We start from the raw sequence: 21,540 nt of genomic DNA, 5'->3' as shown, positions 1-21,540 counted from the left end.
GACAATTGCTGCCTTGTCTGCCCATTGGGCACTCACGTTCCTCAGGACAGAAGCTATGTAAAGCCTCATTGTCTTCTTTTAGACCTTAAAGCCTGTACTGCACAAAAGTGGTTTGTTGTTGCTATGAGGTGACATGTGGAGCTATACAGAACCAACTAAATAAACAAATCATGTCTGCCAGCAACATGCTTGCTGGGCCTCTTCTTCCCCATAACCATATTGTGGTGCCTGAAAGGAAAACCTACTATGAATCCTTTGTGATCATGTAGGCCTCATTGTTGTAAGTTGTACGAGGCTTTTTTTTCATTATACAAAACATGAAATTAACAATTTCGTGCCAATTTTATGCATCTGCAGAAAAAGAAACACATGTTCGTCTGTAGTTGATGTTTAGTAGCATTTCCTTGTGTTTCACAGTGTTTCCTGGTGTTTTGTGATTATGTTAGAGGTTGATGTGGGTGAACACTCTGCAAATGTCGCAAAATTTGAGAAGTTTTGTACAACTTTAAAAATTTGCAGAAAGTGACAAGTTTGTTCTGTTAGCAAAAATGTTTCACATGCGGATTTTGCATTTCAGTGAAGTATTTAACCAAAGTCAAATGGTAAAATGCCATGGATTAACAGATTGTGTAGAGCACTGAATTCTATACAGACTTCTTTAAAATGAAAAAAAAAAACAGACTTCATTTTTATTCCCTCTGCAAATGAAGTGACATCACTGCATTTCCCATCATCCATCTGAACAAGAAACAACATCACTGGTTTCCTGCCAAAACTGTCTTTAAAAGAAGCCTAACAAGAGGTCTTCATACTCAATCATCCATCTGAACACCACCCACCGCCCCCTGCACTCCATCCAAGACCTACATAATGGCAGCTACACAGCTAGAGAACCCATCCAGCGGGTGCTGGTGCGGTGAAGACACGTCAATGGCAAGTCCGTCTGAGCCCATCTGCACCTGGATCACAGCCAGTGCCTTTGTCCTCCTGGTACCTACTGCTACCCTGGCCTGCTCCTCCACACTCTCAACCCTGGCCACTGCTAACCATAATGCTACAACACTGCACTACACAACTTGCAAAGAGCCTTCACATGCGCCTCCTGCAAGTTCTCATGCACTCTCCCTCACCCTACACCAACCGCATTCACACAAACAGCACCCTGCACATCAATTACTCATACTTACAGAAACCAGCCACCCACTCACACAGAACAACCACCACCCACACAACACGCCAGGCTTGCATTCATGCTCCTAGGCAACGGCTCGCTCACCTAACACCTACTGCATGACCATGCTCCGGACCTGCTCTTCCTCACAGAAAAATGGTTAAACCAAACCTATGCACCGGACATCAATACAGCCATCCCCGCAAGCTACACGATTGCTTTGCCAGGCAACACCGTCAGCACAAGCCCAGAGGTGGAGTCTCCATCATATTTTAAGACATCATCAGCTGTGTCACCTACATGGACACCACCATGGAACATGAAACACCTCACACTCTAGATATATATCAAAGCCAACCTCTCCCAAGGCAGAACCCTCACACACAGACAACCAGGACCCGCATCAATTTTGCCAGCAACATTACTGACTTTCTCAGACCAGATATCATCAACACTAGCACCTCCATTTCTTGATAGAGTGCTTAACTTTCACCTAGGAGATCGCACTAACTCAAATCTTTTGACCCTTCTAGACCCTTCTAGAAAACCTCAGAAACCTTGGCTTCAGCCAGCACATTTCCTTGGCTTCATCCAGCACATTACTGAACCCACCCACACCACCACAAATCAGGTCCAATACCTATTGGACCTGACTTTCTCCTCAGTCAGCAACATCACAGTCGACAAGCCAACATCTATGACCTGGACAGGCCCAGTCCCCCAAAAACTTCAGTATACCCTTCAGGCACCACCACAAATCTACCACAACCACACCCACTGGCTGCTGATGGAAATGCATCACAGAAGAGGACTGGGATTCCACCGTCTCTGTGTACCCACCTGAGCACGTTAGCAACTTGCTGAAAGCCATCAAGAATTTCAACAGCTGTGTCACTGCATTCACCGACGCCCTATGTCCCCTCAAGTGCAATCCATGGGCAAGAGCCCAACCTCATGCCAGAGGAACTCAGGCTGACAAAATGCCACTGCAACTAGAATGCAAATGGAGAACAGACACCACAATAAAGACATCTTCAAACCTAACCTAAGATGCTACCACCAGCAGATATGGACCACCAACAGCACAGCTCTTGAGGCTGCATCAGTGCTGGCACAAACAGCAGAAAGGAAATCTTCACCATCATTAAAGATTCCACCATGCTTCCTGCCGCCTACAGCAACATCACCCCCTTGGAAGACCTTAGCAACAAGCTCTCAGACTTATTCAGCAACAAAATCACCTCCATATAGGGCAATTTCTAACCTCAACCGAACCCCGTCACCATTGTAACCCAACTTCCCAACAATGCCGAAGAATGAGCCCTGACTGCGTGGCCCTTAATAACCACCGTCAAGACCGCCGCTACCATGTACGCCATCCAATTGGGGACCCCATCTGACTTTTACCGCCACCATGCCTTCACCAAAGATCTCCTACTGATTAGAGAAGCACTAACACCTATCCTCAACGCCTCCATTGACTCAGCCCCATTCTACTTGACGTCTCTGCAGCATCTGACACTGTCTCAAACCCCATCTTCATTAGGTGCCTGCTTGGGATTGTTGTCCAAAGATCCACTCTCTGCTGGATCTGCTTCTTCTTAATTGATAGAACACATGCTGTCTGCCAGATATCTTACTCCTCGAATGACCCCAAACTCACCTGAAGAGTGCTTTGAGGTTCATCGCTGAGCCCTACCCTCTTTAATGTATACATGATCCCTTTGACCAATGTCATCCACACAAATGACATCAAAATCATCTCCTATGCAACTCATACTTTCCCTCTCGGACAAGAACCTTATCAAACTAAATGAGTTCACCACCGACATGACCAAAGTCACTAATTGAATGAAAACCAAGTGTCTCAAGCTCAACACAGACAGTCAGAAGCAGTGATCTTGGGCAAGAACACCTTTCCATGGGACTCCAACTGGAGGCTGGTTGAGCTCGGACCCATACCTTGAACCCATACTAGGAACTTCAGAATCATCATTGCCAGCAAGTAAAAAATTACCACATAATTCAAAGCCATCACTACGTCTTGATTCCACACCCAGAATATGAGGTAGAAGATCTTCAAATGGCTCCCAAGCAATGCAAGAAGAAACATCCTCACATCCTAGTGCACCATCTACGGCTGGCTCACCACCACTCGAGAAGACTGCAAATCATCCGAAATTCAGAAGCCAGATCCATCCTCTACCTCCCATGCAGAAATCACATCACACCACACCTCAGAGAGATCCACTGGCTCCCGATACATCTACAAGCTCCTTTCAAACTCCTCTCACACACATTCAAGGCACTACATAACTTAGGTCTCATCTACCTGAATAGTTGCATCTCCTTCTACCAACCACCCAGAAGTCTCCACTATGCAGAACTCCTCCTCACACATATCCCACGCATACACGGAACCAGATCACAGTCACGTAAGGTCTTGAGCAAGGATAAATGCACTGGAGACATTAGGAGAGGGTGTAAATGAGCTACAGATGTTTGTTTATCTTTCACTACACCAAACTCCATCAGGCAGTTGTGTCAGGGTGGGTACTGCCCCCTCGCCTGCCCAGATGCTGTATTTAGTGTTGTCCTTCGAGATGCATTTCTTTTCACTATTCCCTTAGTGCTTCCACATTAACCACAGACACCAATTCCCATCACCCACTCCATCCACAAACCCACCTGACCCCTCACACTCCGCCTTTAGCCTATTTGTGTGTCCGAGTTATCGCTGGCACCTTCCGTTCCTATCATAGAGAATATTCCATCAACAGATTATAATCTGGATTTAACCCTTCTTCCAACAATCAGACAATTTTCCATTTACAGCAAACTTTAAATTGGGCCTACAGTCCTCAGCAAACACACCTACTATCCATCAACTGTCATCATACCCAACACCTTGTATCAAATCCATAGGCATTGTAAGTAGGGGTGTGGGTGGTTCTATAGGACTCCCAAAATAAATATGCTGGAGTGTAGAAAGTGAATGAGCCATAACAATGCCTTTAAATTTTGGGCAGGTGTAGGATACAGTAGCACAAGGCCGGCAGAGATTTCCAAGGCTAAGATAAAGATTCCTGAAGAGCTGCATTACGCTAGGTGACTACCCTCAAGTTGAAGATGAGTGTCAAAGATGAGGGTGAAGCTACAAGTAGGGTGCACCTTCCTGCACAAAAACAATCCTTTGAGGCATTTTCCTCCTTCTATGTGTGCTGTGGAATGCAGCACATGTAGAAAGAGGTAATAATGGGGAGGAAAAAGAGACTTCTCCTTGTGGTGAACAGCCTTTACAACGAAACTTTTACAACGCACTACCATTACGACGCAACCATTACAACGCAAACCATTACAACGCATTGCGCTGGGGGGCGCTCTAGGATAGGGAATAGATTTAATTTACTATCCAACACCTTCCCTAGTGTCCACGGGGACTGGAGTTGGAATAGTAAATTAAACTATTCACTATCCAGCACCCCAAAGCGCTATGCGTTGTAATGGTATGCGTCATAAAAACTGCGTTGTAACGGCATGCGTGGTAAAAGCATGTGTTGTAACGTCATACATCCCTCCTTGTTATACCTCAGTTGCGAAGGGGTACCATTTTGACAAAATCCCAGGTTTTCTAACCTTAGTAAATCTGGGATTCCTTCAAAATACATAGGTAGATGCATGGGAACTCCCATATTCCTCCCACTGAATGCCTTCCTAACGCAGCGTAATGCAAACCAGTGATTTGCGCTACCTTGCATTACTCTGGATTTACTAGACACACAGAGCCACGTAAAGTGGGTTTGCGTGGCTTAGTAAATCCCACTAAAGTACTTGTGTTGTCTTGTGTACCTTGCGTGATGTAAATCTGGCTCTCAGTGCCTTGGATGAGTTTGTCCTAGTCTTAGTTTCTCCTTTTGTCATTGTCCAGGGGTGAACATTGCTCATAATGTTCACAGATGTTCCTGGAAATGCATATCATATCTCATCCACATGCTGAAAGGCACTCTTGATATCTTAGCAGCACGTCTCGATGGTTGGTGGACTGGCTTCAAGGGGCAGCATTATTACATGATTTTCGAACTTTCAATCAGGAATGGACAATATTTAAACTCAACCTAGTCTAAGTACTCAGGACAAAGTCTATTCTGTGATCAGTTTTGTTGGCAACTGGCGGCAACAGGCATTGTGGGAATTTTGTGTATTCAGGTGAGCCATATCCAGAAGGGGAAGAACAACAACTTATTTGAGTTACTGTTGACTTAGTAGTGGCTCTGGTGGAGAGAGTTATGTGCGTGTATTAAGTGTAAGCATGCTTATATAATGAATATTCTAGCTATGCAGTTATGCAGTTGTGAGATGCAGGATTATATTTGCACATCCCTCTGAATGGGCTGTAATCATCTGAAAGGGTTGCAATCATACCTTATGGCCGCCAGCAACTTATGATGGAGTCAGAGAGTCCCTTGTTGCATACTGGATTGATTCTACTTGAAGGTTGCATGCCTGGAGAGACAGAAAAGACCAGTCTCGCCACTACTCATACTTCCAAGGACTCTTACTCTTTGTCAAGTCTTTGCCATCACTGTGGTTGGATTAGTATGAAGTTATCCCCTGGCAAAACTCCAACCTTGCTGAATGATGGACTTGTCCTTCCACCAATGGGTTGTTGAGCATTAAATATTGTACTAGGAACAATTCCATCACATAAGTTCCTGTATCCAGAATTGCTCTTAGACCAAAAAATGGAAAGTAGTGTTTTACAAATCCCCAAATAAATAAACTAAGTTGTACACACACTCCCCTCCACTACACATAGGCTTCCAGCAATCAGACAGCCTCTTCACAAGAGGTAAGATGACCCACCTGAGAAAACAGCTGCATTTTGGGTGTTTTGGAACTGCAGTAATTAGCAGCTCAGGAATGTCAGCACACAACATAGCTTTACAATGGCCGACCATTAGTCAAGCACTGCAGGCAGCCCAGACATCGTTTATCTTGGATCATCCCACAGCCTCCCATGAAGGCGCTCACAGTCCCCCATGGAGCCACCCGGCTGAAATAACACCCATAACCCTTGTTAAGGCACGCAGGACTCAACACAAGTTTAAAACAATCAAACATGAAAATGTCAACCATCAGCCACCTGTGCGTGATGCTGCCCAAGCCAGGGCCATGTCAGGGAAGGCGGAGGAAGTACTAGAGAGGGAACACTGCATGCATACTGTGGGGGCCCGTAGACCAGGCACAGTGGTCCCTTGCCTTTCGCCACATACATACATACCAGCGAGAAAGAAAATATGACAGGAAAAAGATATAGTCTAACAGAAAGAATGAAGAAATAATTGACTCGGAGAGCAAGGAAGAACGAAAGGAGAGAAAAGGGAAAGAAATTGCAGAAAGTGAAAAAGCATTGTAGAATGAAAGAAAAAACAAAGAGGAAAAAAGAAGGAGGGAGAGAGGGAATGAAGAGATAAATATATATAGATAGCTAGATAGATAGCTAGATACATAGAAAGATAGATAGACAGACAGACAGACAGACAGACAGAGAGATAGACAGACAGACAGACAGACAGACAGACAGACAGACAGACAGATAGATAGATAGATAGATATATGGAGAAGTAAACAAAATGTTTCAGAGAGAAGAGGAAGAAAGAAAGAAAGAAAGAAAGAGAGAAAGAAAGAAAGAAAGAAAGTTGGAGAAAAAAGAAAAGCAAAGGACCAATGGACCAAAGCGAGATAGATGAGAGAGAAAGAAGAAAGAGAAAACGAAAGGAGGGCTATATGTAAGGACAGAGGGAATGAAAGAAAGAAAAAAGAAGTACGCAAATGAATTAAGGAATGTTTTAAAGGAAGAAATAATTAAGTAACGAAAATAGCATACAACATAACCAAAATGTTTCAAAGCAAAAACAAGAAAAGGAAAAAAGGAAGGGAGGAAAGAAATACAGGAAAGAAGGAAAGAAAAGCCAGAGCAGGGAAGTCAAATCTTGCCTTGAGTCTGAAAGACTGAAGTGTCGAGCTGAAAGGGGGAAAGGAATAACAACACAGTTGGTTATTGGCATAAAGTAAACTTCTGTTAAAACCTTAGAATGAGGGGTGTTCTGCTCTGTGAATGCGCCTTCAGAAGAGCCGACCCACACAGCAGTAAGTGGGGTAGGGGTGCAGAAGGTGACGCACGTGCAACACCCGACGACCTCTCAAGGACAAAGGTCACTTCAGCAGTGGGGGAGGCACTCAAAATAAAATGGTATTACGCCTTTCTTCTGACAACAGAAACGTATGCCGCTGCTCCCCAGCTGCAAAGTGTCCTCGGCGAGATCTAATTAAACAATCTCGAGGCGGCCCCTGCCTGCACGTGCTCCGTGACGTGCGGAGGTCCTCTTTAATTACGTCTCATGTGTGGTGGAATGTGTGAGGGATTATACACAAATCTCTCCACAGCCAGCCACTTGCAACAAGGGCTACGAGCTCTTCTGTAAACAGTATCAGGCGGCCTGCCACCACCATACCTAAGCGTGAAGCTGAGCTCCTTCGGTGTTCGTGCTCGCATGCGCATCGAAACAGCGGAATGCTAACGTGACGCAACGGAAATGACGTCACGTTTCCTCCTATTTGTTCCTTTGGGGCTAGAGAATGGCAAGTTGTGGAAACAACAGCAAATAAACACAGATACCTCACAGACACTTTTATTTTTTTCATTTCCTACATTCACGGCACCCAAGACCGGAAGTAGCAAAGGAAGTGCGAGGGATCACAAAAGGCAAGCTTGGGGTATTGTACTGTAGTTGCATTTATAAAGAGGTTCAAACAGCTGTCGAGGCGCCAAAGTACTTTGGCTGGTGGATAAGCCTTGCAGGGGGGGCTCTAGGCCAATGGTGGCCCTGGGCAGGGAGCGTAGGTAGGGGGCCCAGGAAGAGGGGTCGGGGCGGAGCGCAGAGGCCAGTGCAGAGGGAGGGGGGTCAGGGTGTTTGGAAGTGGAACAGAGCCGGAGGCCGCCAAATCCCTGCTACGGGCCACCACGCAAATATGTATCCATCCTCAGAGGATTATCATATTAAGGATATATATTGGTGTGGTGGCCCCTGGGGTTTGGTGGCCCTGTGCAGGTGCACAGCTTGCACATGCCTAAGGCCAGCCCTGAGCCTTGTCTGAAATCCAGGGCTGTTTTCCTCTCAGCCGCCGCCCTAATATTTCCCCCTTTATTTAACTCCTTGTACTCCTGATCAATACCCTTCAACAGTCACACACAGGCCCGACCCCCTGCTCATGTTCTGGCCATGCACTGCCTTTCCTGTTCTCACTACCCATGGTCAGTGGGGTTGGTGTGCTGTGTCTGGCTGGGGAAGTTATAGAGTTGGGGTGCAGGAATTACTAATTTTATTCAGGGGATCTTGCTTTGGGGTCTCACAAGTCCATGGTAAGTAGTACATTTGGTACACGTTTTTTTCTTTAGATTCCTTACTTGTAGCCTTAATTAAAATGGGATAAAACAAAGACCATATTATCAGATTGCATAGAAAAAACTGAACTCAATATTCTAGTCATGGATGGACCTGGGAAATTCCAGTGTTATGCCTTGATGTGTGTCCTGTGTGGAAGATGGACTGTCGGACCCTTTAGTCCAAGCATGACCCCCCCACTAATCCGCAATTGTATGTAGAGCAATTTGTGAATGACCTAAAGGTAGTGATTACATTGTGGTTAAAAAAAAACGAATCAATAGCAGAAGTGCCCAAAGCTTTTCCCTAGCAGCCTTCCGCCAATGCTGCCAAAGGCAAGGATTGATGACTACCCATGCTTCTCTAGAAATGATTCCTCTTTCATCTGTTACCTTCCACTTCCTGCCTTACTTTTACAGGTTCTTTTTAATCACTGATTTCTCCGTGTGTCCCTGCCTTTCTCTTCCTCCATCTTTCTCTGTTTTCTACCTTCTCGTTCTTTCTCTGGGTCAAAGTCTGTTAATAAAGATTCAGCACAAGTCACCAAAAATATGAACCTGTGCTTAGCACCAGCAACAACCTGCACAAATGTAGCACTGCTGAGTCAATGGTTGGACAATTGTGTACGGCAATGTCGTCATATTTCCTTTTAGAAGACACTGCTGGACTAATTGTCTCAGTGGCACAACATCCGCTACTCAAATGTTGTGATAGTTTTTTGTTTTTTTGTGTTTTTTGTGATAGTTTGGTTTGTGGTGTATGTTTGTGGTGTATGTATTCACTCAGCGCTGTGGTCTCGTACAGATGGGTCTGCGGTTTTGTTCTCTCTAATATAAGTTGTATTGTCCTAGAGGTTAGATGTCCAGTGATTGTCTTCTCCACCTTATCTACAAAAAATACTATCAAGATGTACCTGAATCATTTCCATTTTAATTAATCATATGTTCTTAGCTCTCTGTTGATGAGACCTCATAACATCAAACAACACTTAATACACAACATACACTTAGACATGAATAGATATACGAAAAGGGACTTTTGCATTGCCCCATTCATGCAGTGGCTACTGTAGTTCAACTGGCGTAAGTCACTGGCTGATAGAGTTGTATACCAGAGTTGGTGTTAACCTAAGTAGTTCACACATACTGGTATTAATGTCTTGGGTTTTCAAAATTAGTTAATTTTATGGTGAGAAGTTTGGCTCCTCATGCCCGACAACTGCCAAGTGCTACAGGGCCACTCGCTTTCCCTTTAAGTGCTCCTGCATTTTATTTGACATTTTTCATTTACCTGACCAACATGGCCCTCGTTTGGCCATGTAAGAGAGATAAAGTAAAAAAAGACAAAATAGACGCCACACATTATGACCTATATGTGCGCATATGTCTCCACTCATGCATGTGCATGCCTGAAAGCCATCTTAGAATGGTAACCAAGATGGCCACCATGTGTGCACATACATACATATTGTGACAAACGGTTGCTATTTTTGCTTTTTTTTTTACTTTTACATTTCAACGTGGGTGATGGCCATGTAAGAATGGTAAACAAAAAGGATTGATGTGTAGTGCCAAAGCAATCAAACATCTGCCAAGTCAGTAGGTCGGCACTCGCATTCTAAAGGCAAGACCGCTGGCTAGCCTTTGGTTGTTCTACAAGATAGGAATTTAATGTTGGTCTCCCTTAAATGCTATCCGATAGGACAGCAATGAAATGGCTGGCTGCTCTACATGGCCCCTTTGACCAAGTGTAGCAAGGGAAGCCTCAACCAAACAGTAAACCATGAGTAAGAGTTGCTACCCTTTGCTATCCTCAATTGATGTTGATGGGTTATGCTGGATTGTATAACAAGTTTTATGCACAATTTCCCAGAGGCTTCTGCAGGTGGAAAAGAAAATCCATAGAAAGTTAATTTCCATATCTACCAAAAGGAAAGGTCCAGTGCGGCCTCAGGGAAGCCTCCTCGACAAATGACTTCTTTTAACTGGGAATACCGGCATATATTTACAAGGGGATAGCGCCCCCAGAACGTCACTTTGACCGACGTGCCGGTTGACTAAGTGCCGTTCTTCATATTTACAAAGCGGTATTAAGCCATTTTTTGTGGCGTACAACCACCTTGTAAATACGGCCCCTTTACACACATCACTTAGATTGAAAGGGGCCTGCAATAGGTGTTGCGGTGGGCATTCCACTGCAACACCCTTTGCTTTTTGACGCAGCCTTAGATTTAAAAGGATCTGTATATTTGATGCTGAGCCAAAAAACTAACATCATGCAAGGGTAGACATTAGAATGGCGCAACAAAGAGAAATACTTTTATTTCTTCTCGTTTTTGCTTTTAAATCATTCTGCAGCACAGATAGAAAGAGCAAAACACTTTTAATGATTGCCTATGTGCCGGAATGGACACCTTTCTGCTCATAAACAATCATTCCCTGCAACGCAGGCCCCCTCGCTCTATATTGAGAGGGGGCCTGCGTTGGCATTAGGCAGCTGATTTTAGTGCCAGCGCTAGGGAAAGCATAAGGGTGTCCCGTATTGTTGTCAGAAATGTCAGAGCACAACGCTGTCAAATTTGGCGCAGCTGCACGCTCCGTCATTTTGTTATAAATATGCCCCACAGGCTCTGAAAAGTCAAGACAGCCAGAACACCCATGTAGATGAACAAGGCCTTATATGAGCATCTCTTCAGAACCTCAGCATGTTCCTGGCAATGGAAATATTTCAACTTATCACCCTGATACCATCTATTTTGCGAGCAAGCACGTTCTGCAGAAAGGAGGGAATTCTTATCATGAGCATGTTTCCTTGATAAGAAAACTTTTGAACTGTTGCGTCATGCCCCCTCCCTAAAACATGTTCTGATGAACCCTTTGATCACTAGACCCATAGGGGCATGGGAGGTGACATTTCACTTCAAAAGTCCTGTAATCAGATTGTTTACATGACGGTACAATCAAGGCAGCCTACCCGGGGAGTTGGCGGTTCTAGCAATAACACAGTTAACTCTTTCTTCTGGAAGGTACATCCAGTGAACGAGTCAAGGGTGGACGCAGGTGAACAGAGTCCCTCTTCTGTTTTTACAGAGGGAAGTCCGTACCCCTTAGCCGACGTTGAGTGGTGTGATTAACCCCGGAAATGTGAAGAACTTTTGTGCTTTGTAGCTGGATAAAGAAGAGCAGGAAACAATGTGCATGAACTGAACAGCAACTTTAATGTTAAAAAAATAAACCAGTTTCTAGTGTGTTTAAAAATAACCCCAGTTATTTTTTTTCTCTCAATAAAAGCTGTTCAAAACGTAATTTACAAGGTCCACATATTTGTTTCAAAAATATTGCCTCTTTCAGCCATTTCCAAGCTCAGTTATTTCTTTGATATTAAGAAAAATTAGTGTCATTTTAAAAACTAAAACCAAAAATGTCCTTCCCACATTTCTTTGTGATTATGGTAATTTGTTTTTTTCTGGAAAAGTAGGCCCTTGGCCTTTTGGGTAACAATTATTATAAGGGTATGACATCAGTTCTTGTGATATCACTTCCTGTGTCATCATTTGTGAATTTCATTTGATAATTAGGTTTGTACTATTTTCTGTAGGACTTGTACCCTGGCTACACCTAGTTGACACCTCCATCTACAATGTATTTATTTATTTTCATTATTGGTGGTAAAAGTGATCCCTTCTCACCTATCTCAATATACTGAGAGCGAGGCTTAAAGATCATGATTACTACAAGGGATGCATGAGAACTATTTACTGGGCTCGTTCTCCAGCAGGCTGTAACTCATCCTGGTTAAATGTCCCAGACTATTGGGTCTCCCTAACCCACTGGGCTCTTCATTTTTGAGTGGAAATTCTCACTGTTGGCAAAATGTAGTTATCTTAGTCGCGGGGCACAGCACACGCAGGCTGGACAGTGAAGAGGGACTTTGACGAGTCGATACCATTAGCAGAGGAAATATTGTCCCTCTTATGGCACCTTAACTCTTAAGTCTGCCTTTTTGTCGGATTTTGTGATATTTGCAGGTTGTGTTTTAAGTTTGCACTTAGTGTAGCCGGTTTTTCATCACCGCATTGTCACTTGATCAGGGTCAAAGGCTGTGTGGTGTCACTTTTAATTTAATTGAGATCAAATGTAATTTCATGAAACTACTTGTAATCAAGGTCAAATACCTTCCCCCTTCCTTGCTGTGATGTCACTGACAGGCAAAGGGCACCTGACGTCCTTTCGACTGCCTCTGAGGTTCTGTTGAGTTGAGCCTAAGGACTGTGACTCTATAGAAAGAGTCAGAGTAAATGCATAATAAAATAAAGTAATATTCAAGCAATATGCACAGTCGCCATAGACCAGAGAAGAATGACAGTCTGTGGTAAATATGCCACGTTACAAAGGATGCGTTTAGAATGCATGCCATTACAACGCAGTCATTACAACGACCGCGTTGTTACATCGCAGACCATTACAACGCAAGTAATTACAACAACTTGCTGTAGGGGGGGCACTGGATGTTGAAATAGTATAATTTACTATTCCAACTCCAGTCTGTGCAACAGTAGGGAAGGTGATGGATTTAAAATCCAACACCTTCTGCCCCCTACAGCAAGTCGTTGTAACAGCTTGCATTGTAATGACATGCAATGTAATAACGCGGCCGTTGTAATGACCGCATTTTAATGGCATGTGATGTGTAAAGATCGTTGTAAACTATGTTTACTGTCAGTAGCATCATTTAACTAAACATATAGCAGTGTGGAAGAGGCAACAGGGGACCTTTGACCTAAGATGAAGGACCCTTGTACGTTTTTAAACATTCATTATTGAAATTGAGACCAGCAGGGTGTTAATTAACAGTGATTGATAATAAGCACACACAACTTGCTATTATAACTAGAGAAGCGAGATGCAGCTTTCCATCTGTAAGATCAATAGCCAGTCTACAAGGGGGTTTAGGGTTGGACAGCAAACCAAAACCAACCCTGGCAGAAATGTCCAAGCCAGCACGTCATTGCAAGGTTCCCAAACTAAAATGAGTCCAAGAGGATCTTTCAAGGTGGGGTCACAGCAACCCACCTTGTATTGAAAGCAGCCCCCTACTGCAACACCAGGTTGGAAGAATTGCCAGAGCGGCCCTGACATGGGTCAGAACTGAAGCAGTTTCAAGTCAACAGGAGCGGCCTGTGCAGGTAAGTGCGGTGGGGTGCATTGACAGACAACAAGGGGAAATTAAATAAATAATTAATTTTACCTCATCGTGGTCTGTCGAAATCCCTCCCACCCAGCCCCACCGCTCTTACCTGCACAGGCCGTGGCTGCCAGAGCGGCCCTGACATGGATCCGAACTGAAGCGGCAGCAAGCCACCTCTTCAACTGAGCCACGATGTATTAAGATGGCATTAAGTGTTTGCTGATTCTGATATGCGCTCTTCACTAGAGAGCGATGCACAGCTTCTGGACAACAGCCTAGAGAAGAAGACACCTACAGGCATTGGTGAGGAGTTTTTCCAGGTAAAAAACATAGCTCTAGGCGCATCGTGAGCTAAAGGACTATGAAGCATCAGAAAATCCACCATCAAACAAGCAGGAGGCTGTAAATGTTATAGTTAGGCGTGGATGTGTAGTAAATGAAAGTAGGAAAATTAGTGCACAATTAAAAATGTTCCAACCACTTATCTGATGGCCACTCCGCCACCTAGCGGTGTTTGGTGTCCCATGGGCTGCAAGGTTTGAGTCTGTCTTCTGCTTCAATTAATTAATGTCCCGCCCAGGGTTGTCTTTAAAAACATGGCTTTTCAGTCAGTAACTTCAATTATGCATTAAATAAGGACCTATTTTCCTTTCTGGCTCAGTGCCTAGACATCTTCAGGTATTGGAGCGCTCTATGTAAATGTAAGCGCATTTGTAAAGCGCACTGATACTCCGGAGTGTCCTGGTGCTGTACTCATACCACTAGGGAACCCTTTCCTGGTTTCTCCCTGTGAAATGTCCACTCCTGGGCATCCCCAGGGTGCAACCAGGCATCCCTAGCGCTGTCGGGCCGTTGTGGAGACTAAGCAAGCTATTGCCCAGAGTTGCAGCGTGGGACCCATGCTTAGAGTAGGACCCATGCTTAGAGTAGGCACCGAGGCGAGAAATCAGGTCCGAGGAATTATGAGCCCAAGATCCACCGAGACCAGCTGAGGCAGGAATTGAACCCTGGTCCCGGGCCAGACCTCTGCATCAGGGTCTGCCGCTCTAACCATTGAGCCACACTTCTCCACACCTCCTATAAATCCTCATTTCATTTCAGGGTCTTTCAAGCAGGAAATGATGGATGTGGAAATGGGACTTCCCAAAAGTTACAGAACAGTCTTCCAACAAAGTCAATGTGGTCTTCTCTATCCATACTGTTCTTCACCTTGGTTAATGTGCTTAATTCACAGTATAGTATCTATTAACATATACCTTAGTATTGAATAATGAAATACTGACGTGAAACCCGAGACCTGCTTTCCAAATCGTTTGTGAGCCCTTCAGAATAATTTGCAAATATGCTATTATGATAATGAGATATTTTAGTAAGTCATCCCAGGACAAGAATGTCAAAGAAACAAACAATAACATTAGGATGTCAGTCAAAATACATAAATGAACATTAGCAGCAAAGAATATTCCACATGAATCAAATGAATGTATATGACCATGGTTTATTGTGCAGGAATCAGCAAGTGCTATAAAAAGGTATTCAAGAGTTAGAAGTACAGAGCTCATGGGTTTAAAAAAGTGCCACACAGTACATCAGCCTGGAAAAAACACGTAAGTCTGTAGGTATGAAAAACAACTCTAAGAATCGAGGTAAGGAAAAGACTGCAGTGCCCATATAACTGCGGAGAATGGCATGGTCTCTCACCTATGGAATGCTCGGGTCCAGAACACTCTCTCATCAGAGTGACATGGAGGGGAAACATCCTTTACAACGCCACTGTTACAACGCACTACCATTACGACGCAACCATTACAACGCAAGTAATTACAACGACTTGCGCTGGGGGGCGCTCTAGGATAGGGAATAGTTTTAATTTACTATCCAACACCTTCCCTACCATCCACAGGGACTGGAGTTGGAATAGTAAATTAAACTATTCACTATCCAGCGCCCCCCAACGCAAGTCATTGTAACGACTTGCGTTGTAAAACTTGCGTCGTAAAGGCATGCGTTGTAATAGCATGCATTGTAACGACATACATCCGACATGGAGATACATGTTTTTCCAGGGTGATGTAGTATGGTACATTTCAATATCATTTGACCTCCTTTCCTGATGAAGACTATTCGATTTATTACAGGGGGCCGAAACAACAACTTAATTTCAGTTTTGGATTGTATTTTCACCTGATGAAATCTAGGAGGCTAATTAGTACACACTAGAAAGCCCATTTTAAAAATGACATCAATAGCCAAAACTTGCCTTTTTTGTCTGCATTGCACTAAGTTGCTGTGGGCACTGCCCCATAGCTTGTCAAGTACAGAGCATTGTTTTGCGGACAATGCACCATAGTGAGGCAAACCCACTACATATGGATGTGTATCCTATCACAATATGACGTAATACAGAGAGTGTTTAAACTGTAGCACCATCATATCGATACCAGAGCATCTGAGGCTGAGTGCGGCACATATCGTTGTTTTTTTTAGGTCTTTTTAGTTGGAGTTTTACATAGAGCGAACTAGGGGCCATATTATCAAGAAAGGGCGATACATTATCGCCACTTTTATCGGCAGGAAACTGCCGCTAAAGCGGCGATAATGGGCTTGATAATATGCCCTTCTGAATTCCCATAGAAGTCCAGCCCAGGTTAACACCAGAACCTGGGCTTCTATGGGAATTCACAAGGGCATATTATCTAGCCCATTATCGTCGCTTTAGCGGCAGTTTCCTACTGATGAAAACGACGATAATGTATTACCCTTTCTTGATAATATGGCCCTATATCAGTGACACTGGGTATCAGAGCGCCTTAAATAGCACCAGTTTCGTTACGGAAGGACACGTTCATTTTTGTTAGGCACGGGGAGATTAAGTGATTTGCCCAGAATCACAGGATGTTGAGTGTCGTTGTCGAGACTCGAACCAGGTTCCACAGTTTCGAGGGCGACCGCTCCAGCTGTAAGGCTACATCCTCTCCCCGATGATTCAGTGATCCCACGGATAGGGCTCTATTCAAGCTCAGGTAGAAAGGCATTGGTTAGTGCATCACGTCATAGCTGTTGTAGCTGTTGTATTTTCCCCATATTGAAGGAAGGGGCGAGGTTATTGTGCTGGTGCCAGCTCCAGCATGATTAGAGCAGCTTCGAAATTGGCAGAGCTGCTGACCTGGAGAGAGGGCTGGGATTTCAGTGCTGGTAGGTCTGCTCTGTAGCAGTGCCAGGGAGACTTGCTCCACGGTCCTAGATGTTACATATCTGAGTCGGATGGGCGGTGGTGACCACAGTGGTACTTAAAACCAGTGCTTAATTTGATCCGGTGGTTTCCGGTGCTTAGCACCAACACTTAATTGTCAACACAGGTACTTATGCCATATGGTGGCACTGTTTATGAAAATTTAGAGACAAGCAGGACAGCAGATATTTATTAATTCAATATACAGTAAAAACAACTAATAGCTGCTTCCCAAGCCATTCTTATAGATTTGGGGTCTGCAAATAGTTGGATTGTACCACTTGTAGGGTGTGATGGTTAGTAATTGTAAAGGTGCTGTCATTGGCAGCTCTGGCAGTGGCAATGGGGGGTGCAAGCTACGGTGGTCGCCTTACAACGGTCTTGGCACTTATGTTTTTTTTTTACAAATTAAGCACTGCAAAACACAATCGCTCCCGTGCATAGAGGGCCAATCAACCAGTAACACATTCTAAAACATGGAATGCACTAAAATGGCAGTACAGGCAAAACAGGTGGAGGCAGAAACACACACAGGCAATAACAACACACGAACATGCACACACAGTCAAGGAAAGAATTCCATCTCACTTTGAGCATGAACTCTAGAGGGAGTGGACTGTGGTGTTTGAAGGCTTCATTTGAAAACTCGAGAATTCATTGTCTGTCATACCTTAGGAATCAGAAACAAAAGTACCATTGCCACTGGCGATTGTAAGACTTAGTTTTTAAAGAGCTAAAAAAAAAAAGCAACTTGCAGTAGCAAGTGCTTTATAAAGAGGTAATAGTGAGGGTAATCGACTACTTTGAAGCATTGTTCTCTTTCCCCTAGTAATATCATGTTTATGGGGGGGGGGGGGAGGAGAGAGGGGGGTGTAACCATTATACGCCTAGCTGTGCTTTGTCTTGGCTACAATATGAACATAATTACAACATATAATGCATGTTGCCTTCTTAAATCAGACCCCCCCTATTGACCAAACCGAGCTACTGCAGTGACCCCCGCGCAACAGAGTGAGCGACCCTCGCAAGACCCACTCCCGTGGAACCTCACGTGGCAAACAACAACTTTAACACAACTTTACAAGTAACACAATAGATAAAAACATTCCATATAGCATGTCACAATAGAACACAGCATAGTAACGTTTCATGCACATCAGCATTGCGCTTGGCCCAATACAGCATGCAAATACATAACATAAGTGTATTGACAGTATATAATAGCGCAACGCACTTAACTTTTCACACACCACACTTCTACACGTAACATATAGTACGAAGCAAGACATAACACAACAGAAGATAATGTACACGTAATCTAACAGTAAGGCTTACATACAACATATAACAAGAGATAACACTACAACTAACGTAACTTTACACAACACTCAGCTTTACACATAGTTCCACATAGCACAAAATAATAAAAAACACAAAATGATCTAATATAATCTAACCGTATGCTTAAAATGCTATCGGACGTAACTTTGTACAAAACCTAACTTTACCCACAACACGACTTTAAACAACACGCATTATAGTATATATTGGGACAACATAATAACGTACATGGAACGTTACACGTGATAGGAGGTGTTACACCATATCACAATTTTAGACCTAACGCAGCGTAAAGTACAATACAATATAATGTACAGGCAACGTTACACATACCATACCTTAAAACAACGTAACACAACTATTCTCACTATATTGAATAAAGTTCCACATAACGCGTCGTATTATATAGCATAACATATCAGTGCGGCCCCACAACACAAGTTTTCACATAATACAACTTTGCACAGAAGGCGCTGGTTTACCACACCACAGAATAAGGTTGCAGCAGGCACCCTTGGGTGCCCCTCGCCCCAGGGTCCCGCCTCTCTCTCACCTTTGTGGGACAGGCGCAGGCGGGGCACGTTCCCTTTGGAGCTCACACCCACGGCTAATAGACACCAGAGCGCGGCGAGCAGAGGTGGCATGATGCCCGTCACCCCCTGGCACGGGAAGGTCCCGCGGTTCTCTCTTCTGACACGCGGTCAGGGTGTCCGGCAGGAGGCAGGGGCAGCGGGGCGCTCTGCGGACAGCGGCTCGGGTATTCCTTTCACACCCCGGGAGAGCGTCCAGGGATGTTTTATGAACTGCGCGCTCCACCCAGCTCCTGCCAGAGGGACTGTGAGCAGGAGGGAGGGAGGGGCGTACCGCGCGCCTCACACCCCTAACACACACGCGCTGCCTCGCAGCTGGATCCGCGTACCCTGAGAGTGATGAAATGAGGTACCGGGCCAAAGGGGACCCCCACCACCGTGCCGGTGATGAAATGAGGTACCGGGCAAAAGAGGACCCGCACCACCGCGCCGGTGATGAAATGAGGTACCGGGCCAAAGGGGACATCCACCACCGTGCCGATGATGAAATGAGGTACCGGGCAAAATAGGACCCGCACCACCGTGCCGGTGATGAAATGAGGTACCGGGCAAAAGAGGACCCCCACCACCGCCCCGGTGATGAAATGAGGTACCGGACAAAAGAGGACCCCACCACCGTGCCAGTGATGAAATGAGGTACCGGACCAAAGGGGACCCCCACCAACGCGCCGCCCCTACAAAGTATGACTAGTGTAACACGGAGAGAGAGCCCGCCTGAGAAACGACACCCGTGACCGGGGGAACTTTGTAGTGCCACCAGGGCTACATAGGCACGCCATAACTATACACCAGCTGACGGATATGCTCCAGGGTTGTATGAAGACAAGCGCGCGCGCACGCATACTGCACACACACACAGGGCCGGCTTTAGCCACGGTGGCGCCAGGTGCCAAAATTATTTTTGGCGCCCCCATGCCCACCTCCTCAGATTCTCTCACTACCACCGGACAAACAGTGCCCCACGTCTTTCCAATTATAAGCTATTGCTAAACACAGCAACCCCCCCCCCCCAACCCGAGGTCAGAGCAACCTCTACAGATGAGTGCCTGGTGCAGCTGCACCAGTCGCACTGCCCTAAAGCCGGGGCTACAACACATCTCTCTCTCTCTCTCTACTCTCTCTCTCTCCCTCTCTCTCTACTCTCTCTCTCTCTCTCCCTCTCTCCCTCTCTCTCCCTCTCTCTCTCTCTCTCTCTCTCCCTCTCTCTCTCTCTCTCTCACACACACACACACACAATCAAGGAGGTACAGGGGCCTCGGCATTGCCAATGCTCTCTCTGCAATGCCCCTTCAACAAAGGTAACACCTCTCTTTAAAGACCTACATTTCATGACTACTGCTAGATGTATAACCAGCAGGATAGATTTTTAATGTGTCGTTTTAGGCTCAATTTGTTACATAACATTTTGGCTTATCCATCAGGTTTTAAAGAAGGGTGCCTGCGGCTGCAACAATAGGTCTCCGCAGGACACCCTTCATTTTGTACTTTTGTGTTCTTTTTATCGGACTCCTCGTCGTAGATTTCTTGTGGATATTTTAAAAGAGGCAAAATTCCGTCATGCTAAGACTGCACTACTTTTTTTGCAAAAAGCGAACAACATGCGCACTTTATGCTCTATTATGAATTTTTTTAAAGTAGCAGTAAGATTAAGAAACAAGAGAGGTTGAGCAATGATGTATATAATGCCACATGTTTTAATTGTATTAACTTTGATTTTAATGATGTACGGTTCAGAAATGTAATTAATGAATTTTGTAAAATGTATTTTTATGATGGTTTTTAATCATCGAAATAAAAATCTACTGTACTGTACTGTACTGACTACTGCTAGTTCTTTGCCTCTCTGGGTGGCATGCTATGCCTTGTACTGTAGTACAGAGCTCTGGCACTGTTTCCCCGGGATTTTGTGCACTGTATGAAGAACCTAAATTACTAATTGCATTTTTAAAACAAGTAGGCGAAGGTAGTTGGTGCTTATCACCAGAACAGCCGGAGGAGTCATGAGGGCAAATTTTCACGCACACCCTAAATCAATTTGGACATTGAGTAGTGGGGAAAAAGGCTTTCTTAGTGCATCTTGCCCGCCCTAATTCCGAACTGGGCATGAAGTAAGTCAGGTACGAGCCTTTATGATTTGCAGCAGGTTTTAACTGGGAAACATTATGGAAGCAATCTACCCCCTCTTCGCGGGCGTGCCCAGGTTGGACTTTCCATTCAGGCTTAGGTAGGAGTCTGCAAGCAAATGAGGTTTTGCTGGGCTTTTAGCAGTGGTTATAAAGTTGACTTCAGTACTTTCCTTGGCCCTCCTGTGGTTGAACAGTAACGGGCTAGCACATTGGAGGGGGTTGGGGGGGGGGGGGGGGGTGAAGGATGGTGCCAGACAGAGTGCAACATGAAGGAATCACATTTGATAAAAGTCAATGCCCCGTAATTATTACTTTATTATACATTTAAATTAAAAGCATAGTTGAAAGTAAGACCTTTTGTGAAAACCTGAGTTCTCTGGCTTGTAGTGTTCCAAAGTTATAACAACACTATTCCAGGCATTTCACAGAGGCAAACTTCAGGCTGTTG

General features: G+C 44.7%; 1 protein-coding gene across 1 annotated transcript in view; it reads right to left on the bottom strand.

Annotated features, from left to right (window-relative positions):
- SEMA3G (semaphorin 3G) overlaps nt 1-19,215 on the bottom strand; it is a 222,171-nt gene extending 202,956 nt beyond the window's left edge. The window contains exon 1 of the mRNA XM_078661168.1: nt 18,930-19,215. Coding sequence (XP_078517294.1) covers nt 18,930-19,020 — 91 coding nt within the window. The 5' untranslated portion in view covers nt 19,021-19,215. The remainder of the gene's footprint in view (nt 1-18,929) is intronic.
- Between the last annotated feature and the right edge of the window lie 2,325 nt (nt 19,216-21,540).

Source organism: Lissotriton helveticus, chromosome 9 (assembly GCF_964261635.1).
Source record: "Lissotriton helveticus chromosome 9, aLisHel1.1, whole genome shotgun sequence".
NCBI lineage: Eukaryota > Metazoa > Chordata > Amphibia > Caudata > Salamandridae > Lissotriton > Lissotriton helveticus.
Note: the sequence above shows the minus strand (reverse complement) of the source record. Positions and strands in the feature narration are given on the sequence as shown.